The sequence below is a fragment of the Cebus imitator genome, unplaced genomic scaffold, assembly GCF_001604975.1.
Source record: "Cebus imitator isolate Cc_AM_T3 unplaced genomic scaffold, Cebus_imitator-1.0 Scaffold21, whole genome shotgun sequence".
NCBI lineage: Eukaryota > Metazoa > Chordata > Mammalia > Primates > Cebidae > Cebus > Cebus imitator.
The window spans coordinates 363,896-372,455 of NW_016107336.1; the positions used below are offsets into that span (position 1 = coordinate 363,896).

The 8,560-nt window shown below is 40.6% G+C and overlaps 1 protein-coding gene across 10 annotated transcripts in view; it reads right to left on the minus strand.

Moving 5' to 3' along the window:
• Positions 1–262: 262 nt before the first annotated feature.
• The window catches only part of TBC1D7 (TBC1 domain family member 7), a 27,584-nt gene continuing 19,286 nt past the window's right edge, over positions 263–8,560 (minus strand). For 7 of the 10 annotated variants that reach the window (XM_037735998.1, XM_037735994.1, XM_037736001.1 and 4 more), the window contains 3 exons: positions 3,976–4,121; positions 2,530–2,659; positions 263–659 (listed from right to left, as the gene is read on the minus strand). In XM_037735998.1, coding sequence (XP_037591926.1) covers positions 528–659; positions 2,530–2,659; positions 3,976–4,121 — 408 coding nt within the window. In that variant the 3' untranslated portion in view covers positions 263–527. Of the gene's footprint in view, positions 660–1,125; positions 1,360–2,529; positions 2,660–3,975; positions 4,122–8,560 lie in introns of those variants that run through there. The other 3 variants (XM_037735999.1, XM_017521508.1, XM_017521503.2) reach the window with 1 other exon arrangement.

The window sequence follows — 8,560 nt, forward strand, 5'->3', positions numbered from 1 at the left end:
GCACTTTGGGAGGCTGAGGCGGGTGGATCACGAGGTCAAGAGATCGAGACCATCCTGGTCAACATGGTGAAACCCCGTCTCTACTAAAAATACAAAAATTAGCTGGGCATGGTGGCGCGTGCCTGTAATCCCAGCTACTCAGGAGGCTGAGGCAGGAGAATTGCCTGAACCCAGGAGGCGGAGGTTGCGGTGAGCCGAGATCACGCCATTGCACTCCAGCCTGGGTAACAAGAGCGAAACTCCGACTCAAAAACAAAAAAAAAAAAATTAAATACTATTGGATGTGTTAGTATTCAGAAGCAGATTTCAACAACTCACACTTCCTCTGAACTTTTTTTCAACAGATATTTCACACATTAGGGAGGGCCTGAATTCTCAGAATTGTACCTCTGTAAGTTCATAACTGCCCTCCTCCTTTAAGGGGTGGGTGGAGAATCCCACTCACCACTCAAGCTCTTGCAGGTCTGAAGGCAGAACCAGTGTGAAACAATGGGTCCGCTTTCACTCACCACTCCCAAGGCCGAGAACTATCCAGTGAAGAGTGGCCATGACGTGGCATGAGGTTGCCCAGGGGTCATAAGCAGTTCACCTTCACCAGCCATTTCTCTCACTTCTTTAGTGTGTGGCACAATGCTCCCTAACATCCCACCTTTAACGACCTGTCAAGAAAAAACATGAGTGCAGCAAACTACCAAACAAGTACTTGCTCCTAGGAGCAATTCAAACACACTTTGTTCAATAATGGTTTCATTCCAACTGGCCCTAAGAGAAAAAAAGAGTAAGGAATTTTTTAAAGCCTATTTAACAAGATGAAGCCTCAGAAGGCAGTTGGCTTAGATGTAAACACGTGCTGCACCAACAAAAGCCAAATCTGAGGTGTCAACAAAAGGAAGTCACTCTTATTCTAGAAACAGACCTTAAAAGTAGCTAGCTTGGTGCCAGTTAGAGAGAGGCAGGGCAAGCTTAGTTATGCACTGCTGGTTAACATACCCACTCACCCTGACAAAACCACTTTAAAATCGGGGAGCTATTGTCTAACAACCCTTTTGAAATGCTATTGAGAGATGAACTTTACATTTCTATGTAACTTCAAGATGCTGCTCCCAAACACAGCCACACCAGGTATTTCAATTAAATAATTTTATTGGGGAAAAAAATCACTTTGAGCACCAAAGCAAGAAAACTATTATTCAATCAGTTTCCCAGATCACATGCAAAGAACACAAATGCTCAGGGTGGACCTGCCAGACGGTCCACAACCAGCGGCTGCGTTCAGCTGGAATGGACCGGGGTCCCACAGTGTTTGTGCCACAAGTCAATGGCTTTGCTCACGATGGCATCCGAGCTGTCCTGGGGAATCTGTGGACAAGCAAACCAGTCTTTGTGAAATTTCAGTGTTTACAACTTTTGTGTCTTCCCTCATTTGCTGTGGCAAAAAATTTACTTCTATGGGAGTTTTCACTGTTTTTCAGAAAGTGACAGAATAAAAGGCTTGTGTCACATACTACCTGAGGACAGGAAAGAGCTCTAGTGTCAGCCTGACTGGGTTCAAATCCTGCATTGCTCACTAACTGTGCACCTTTGAGCAGGTTACTAAGCTACCTGGGCTTCAGATCCCATCTCTAAAATGGGGGACACGACAGCCTGCCTTTGCAGAGCTGTTAACAGTATGACATCAGATAACCCATTGACAATACTTAGCACAGGCCTGGCACCATTAGCCACTTACGGTTATAATGATGATTCATTTATTCAACACATATTTACTGAGTACTTTATTATTATTTACCAGGCCATTCTTCAAATGTTAATACTATTTTAAAAAATGAATAGATTTAGGATTCTGTGAAAATCATTCAGGCATAAGCCCCTTTAATCCTACTTCCTGCCTGGTAAAGGTATTCCAAGACACATAGGGAGGGAAAAGTTAAATTCATTACCATTGCCTTTTTCAGCAATATACTAGGTGGCCCAGGGGTAATACTGTATATAATTAAACCCAACTGGGATTACATTAGAGACAGTAACAGAAAAAACGGCTTACAAAATCCTCCGAAATACAGAATCCCTTTTGAACTGACAAAAATTACTTATTGTAAAATGACAAATCTCATCTACTCCTTTTCCTGACATGCCTGCTGAGAGTCATGTGGAGGATGAGACTCTGGTTCTAAACGGACATATTCACGAGGTCATCTCCCAAAGACAGGATGCAAACTAATCCTCAGGCCAACTTTAAGCCAAACTTTTTCAAAGGAAAAATGTTTCTTAAAATGTAAAAATATACTGTATTATTTTTCTGAAATAATCATATAACAGGAAAATCTGACTTGCTAAGGTGACTTCATTTTTAGATTCAAAATCAAATCTAATTATTATTTCTCTTAAAAAAATTTATCTAAAATAATCAATTATCCTCTGAAATATTCTAAGGTATTATTTCTCTGAAATAATCTAATGTAACAGGAAAATCTGACTTGCTAAGGTGACTTCATTTCTAGATTCAAAATCAAATCAAAGCACACTTACATTTTCCAGAAACTTTGTTATCTTCTCTGTATTGTTCAGTGCCATAACTTTTATTTTAAAGGTTAATAAAATTTCAACAGCTACAAAAACTAGGATCTTACAGGATCCACTCACAACTTTATCCCAAACCCTATAAAAGTAAGGAGATATACTCAAATTACAAAATAAAATCAAATTGCTCTAATTTTATGTAAAATCTCCAAAGAACAACTTTTGTGAAATAATCATCAAAACAACAATAAAATAGAGAAGCCACTTGAAATCTATTCTAGATACAATCAGCACTAGAAGGAAAAAGCAAAGTTTACTAAAAATTGCCGCTCCACTAGGTATCTACCGAAATCACATTCCCTCATGTTGGGAATCTGACGTTTTTGAGGAAGAAAAAGAAAACCCTAAACTAATGTTTGTATTCTGCTAATATTCTGTAATGCTAGTATAATCATAGCATACTAAGGGACAACAAAAGATGTATATGAAATGAGATAAATTCTATTTCCTTGCCAGAGATTCTGGGGACAGACTCCTTAAACTTCTCTAAGGGCTGAGGAGCCACTTACTGATCTACAACCACTCTAAGATAATAATTCTGATCATTCATATAACTCCTAAAAGTTGGTATTCTACTTTATACACTTAGTTACATATTATCTTATAATGTTCTCTGTGTGCTGCCTTTCTCCTCTACTACATCACAAAGTCTTCATGGGTGGCACCTGGACTCAGAAATACTCATAACACTTGTCTGAAACTGACTGGAAGAACTTAGTTTAAATCTCAAATCTTTGACTGCCTTCAGCTTTTTTTCTTTTGAGACAGTCTTGCTCTGTCACCCAGGCTGGAGTGCAGAGGCACAATCTCGGCTCACCACAACCTCCACCTCATGAGTTCAAGCAATTCTCTACCTCAGCCTCCCAAGTAGCTGGGATTACAGGCACCTGCCACCACACCCGGCTAATTTTTGTATTTTTAGTAGAGATGGGGTTTCTCCATCTTGGCCAGGCTGGTCTTGAACTCCTGACCTCATGATCCACCCGTACCTTGGCCTCCCAAAGTGCTGGGATTACAGGTGTGAGCCACTGCGCCCAGCCCAATTGCCGTCAGCTTCTTTAAGGCTATCATGACAGAACTAAGAAATAAGATTTCTGCTAGATGAGGATTTGTCACATTTCTGGAAAAGAGGAGCTGATGCTTATATAAACTCCTGGAGACCGCTGAAGGTGTGACTACTTCACAACATCTAACACGCTGAGGGCCCTCAATTTTTCTAATTGTATATTCAAGAATAAGCAGAATCATGTGCTGTTATGGTAGCTGCTGAAGGACTGGGCTTCAAATTATTGTACTGTTCTAAAGCAAATTTATACTCTGACGGCTGACCACATGAAAAGCTAGAACTCTGCTCTAACTCTAAGCCTTCAATATGTCTTCAAAAGAAATACTTGCCTCTGTAAACTGGATTCCGGCAAACATCCGGCAAAGCACCTCTTGAACCAGAGATCATAAGGAAGTTTGGACACCGCAGAACACATCTTCAGATGAGTCAGCAGTCTGCTATCTTCCAGATTCAAGTATTGTTCAAAAGCTTTTGGCTGAAAATTAAGCAAGAAGAGATTCTTCATTTCCTGTGTCATAACATCATCTGATATTACAGTCTCTGATGAAAAAAAAAGTTCCATGCTGAATGCAAGGATGTATTAGAAAACAAAACTTCAGAATTACCCAAGTCACTTGTGACACAGCAATTTCCTAGGTCAGCACTAACTAAAGTAACAAACCATTCAGGACTGAGGGGTTTCCCAGGACACCGGGCCTTTTCAGTACTAAAACTGGGGCAGTCCCAGGCCAAACGGAATGGTCACCCTAATACTAACTGCACTAGCCAGATTCAACAGCGTAAGGCAAAAGTCCAAAGCAAAATTCAATTGTTCTGAGGAGCTAAGGAACAGCTCCTACTCTAGACCAGCCCTTTATATTACTGGCTGGTCTAGAGAAGAAGATTATATAGTAAGGAAAAGGGGGGCTAAGAGGAAGGGTAAAACCAAAGAACTAGAGTGGGATTAGAGTGGGGAGAGGGCATTAGGAAGAATGAGACAAAAAGAGATGGTGATGAGAAGGGGCTGACCAGTCACTGACCATATATCCGCTGCCCTGGGTTGAGCATCACTGTGCACCAGTACCAAGGAGGCTCATACAACAGGGATATCCAGAGGATGAACTCTGTACTCAACACAAATATGCATGAAAATTTCTTAGAATTCAAGGGAACAAAGCACCTGGATTCTACTTGGTAGCTGATGCTTATATAAACTTCTGAGACCTCTCTCTTATGAGGTCAGGTGGCAGCCAACTCTAGAAGACTGGAGAGCTAATAAAGCCAGCTCCCCAGATCTGGCCAAATTCACCTTGCATCAGCTGCGGTATTTAGGGTCCACTGGCTGAGAACAGGCTCTACGAGTCAAAACCTTAAGTCCACACTCACTATCTGCAGGAGTACAACCAGAGCGCACATCACTTAAGCAAATGTAAATGTTTATTTTAACTCAATATCTATAACTCTCTGCTTCTGTCAAAGAGGAAATTCATCACCTTTACAATATCCACTATAGTCAGAGACTGTGCTACATACAATGAATAAAGTGAAAGGTAAGAGAAAGTCCCTGCCTTTAAGGAGCTTACAGCTTGAGACATACAAGCAAAGAGGTAGCTACAATACACTACTGCTGTGATGCTATGATGGGAACAAGCACAAGATGTTGGGTACATCCCGGAGAAAATCCTAACCTGGGCTATAGGAGGCAGAAGCAGTTTCTTAGGACCGGTGACATTTGAGCTGACCTCCGAAGAATGGACAACAGTCAGCCAGGCAAAGAGGGGCCCATATAATAATATTCGGTTCAGTTTCCCCCTCTCTTTTTCAGGATATCAGCAGGCATGTCAGGAAAAGGAGTAGATGAGATTTGTCATTTTACAACAAGTAATTTTTGTCAGTTCAAAAGGGATTCCTGTTTATCCAACTTCCCTAAACTACTCAACAGTTTCTAGAGCTTCTCAACAACACTTCAGACAATTTCCCAAACATGGAATTTTGGTTGGTTTTGCAAAGGGGATATTTGCACTTTTTCCCACAGTGACATGGCTGAAAACACACAGTTATACATTAAGTCTCACAGCAAAGAAAATTTCATCCAGAAGTCAGTACAAATAATTAACAAGATGGAGATGAGTGAACATTTTTAAACTATGTATTGTTTTTCCTTTATCAAACAATAAGCTCACGAACGGAGGGGACTGTATCTGTTTTGTTCACTACTGGTTCTTCAGTACCTAGAACATCACTTGGTGTGGTAAGCACTCAATATATAACTATTGAGCAAATCAATACTGTGAATTAATATAAAGTTTCAAATATATCAATCAACATCTTAATATCACTTGATGTACATCTTTTTGCCACCAATATCTTATTAATTTTTAAAACATTTTTCACCAAAAGAGAGCCCGCATAGCCAAGTCAATTCTAAGCAAAAAGAACAAAGCGGGGGGCATCACGCTACCGGACTTCAAACTATACTACAGGGCTACAGTAATCAAAATAGCATGGTACTGGTACCGAAACAGAGATATAGACCAATGGAACAGAACAGAGGTCTCGGAGGCAACACAACATATCTACAACCATCTGATCTTTGACAAACCAGACAAAAACAAGCAATGGGGAAAGGATTCCCTGTTCAATAAATGGTGTTGGGAAAACTGGCTAGCCATGTGCAGAAAGCAGAAACTCGACCCCTTCCTGGCTCCTTACACTAAAATTAACTCCAGATGGATTAAAGACTTAAACATAAGACCTAACACCATAAAAACCCTAGAAGAAAATCTAGGCAAAACCATTCAGGACGTAGGTGTAGGCAAGGACTTCATGACCAAAACGCCAAAAGCATTGACAACAAAAGCCAAAATAGACAAATGGGACCTAATCAAACTCCACAGCTTCTGCACTGCAAAAGAAACAGTCATTAGAGCGAATCGGCAACCAACAGAATGGGAAAAAAATTTCGCAGTTTACCCATCTGACAAAGGGCTGATATCCAGAATTTACAAAGAACTAAAACAGATTTACAAGAAAAAAACTAACAAGCCCATTCCAAAGTGGGCAAAGGATATGAACAGACACTTTACAAAAGAAGACATACATGAGGCCAACAAACATATGAAAAAATGCTCATCATCACTGATCATCAGAGAAATGCAAATCAAAACAACATTGAGATACCATCTCACGCCAGTTAGAATGGCGATCATTAAAAAATCTGGAGACAACAGATGCTGGAGAGGATGTGGAGAAATAGGAACACTTTTGCACTGTTGGTGGGAGTGTAAATTAGTTCAACCATTGTGGAAGACAGTGTGGCGATTCCTCAAGGACCTAGAAATAGAAATTCCATTTGACCCAGCAATCCCATTACTGGGTATATATCCAAAGGATTACAAATCGTTCTACTATAAGGACACGTGCACACGAATGTTCATTGCAGCACTGTTTACAATAGCAAAGGCCTGGAACCAACCCAAATGCCCATCGACGATAGACTGGATAGGGAAAATGTGGCACATATACACCATGGAATATTATGCAGCCATCAAAAACGATGAGTTTGGGTCCTTTGTAGGGACATGGATGAACCTGGAAACCATCATTCTCAGCAAACTGACAGAAGAGCAGAAGATCAAACATCACATGTTCTCACACATGGGTGGGTGTTGAACAATGAGAACACATGGACACAGGAAGGGGAGCACTACACACTGGGGTCAGTTGTGGGGAAATAGGGGAGGGACGGTGGGGGGTGGGAAGCTGGGGAGAGATAGCAAGGGGAGAGATGCCAGATGTAGGTGATGGGGAGGAAGGCAGCAAATCACACTGCCACGTGTGTACCTATGCAACAATTTTGCATGTTCTTCACATGTACCCCAAAACCTAAAATGCAATAAAATAAATGGGGGAAAAAAACAAACCATTTTTCCTGGTTTATTCTAGCCTATTATAAGAAATCTTGAAACTATAGTAAAGAATAAAGAGGATCAAGACATCAAGTATAATCACACTCCCAATGATAACTACTGGTAATACTTTGGTTATAGAGCATCCATCCCGCATATATACACACATACTTTTCTGTCTTTTATCAGCTGAACTCAACCGAATACACAATTTAGTATTTTGCTGTTTGCACTCAACAAGTTGTGGATATTTTCCCAGGTTAATGAATAATCTTAAAGGGTTAATATCCATACCTAAACAGAGCTTTTTAAAATGGAAAAGAGAAAAAGCCAAGAACTCTATAGGAAAAATAATGCACATGCCTCTTACCCATATAAAAACATGTTCAACCTTGCTTACAACAAAATAAATGCAGCCTAAAATTACATTGAAGTATCATTTCCTACCTGTCAGAATGGCCAAAATTCAAGACATGGTATGCCATGGCAGCAAGACTGTAGGGAAACAATCTATTGCTTGTGAGGATGCAAAAGAATATGAGCTCTATGAAGGGGAATTTGGCAATATTTAGCAAAGTAATATATGCATTTACCCTTTGATCCAGTCAATCTATTTTAGGGAATCCAACTCAAATATCCTGGCAAACACATGAAAAGCTGCATGTACAAGTCTATTTATCTGTAACACCGTGTATAATAGCAAAAGACTGGAAACATCCCAAATAGCCAAAAATAAAAGAGAGGTTGAATAAACTATATTCACAATAGAACAGTATGAATATGCTAACCTGAGAATACTGTGTAGGCTGGGCGTAGCGGCTCACGCCTGTAATTCCAGCACCTTGGGAAGCTGAGGTGGGTGGATCACTTGAGGTCAGGAATTCGAGACCAGCCTGGCCAACATGGTGAAACCCCATCTCTACTAAAAATACAAAACTTAGCTGGGCGTGGTGGCACATGCTGGTAATCTCAGCTACTCGGGAGGCTGAGGCAGGAGAATCACTTGAACCTGGGAGGCAGAGGTTGC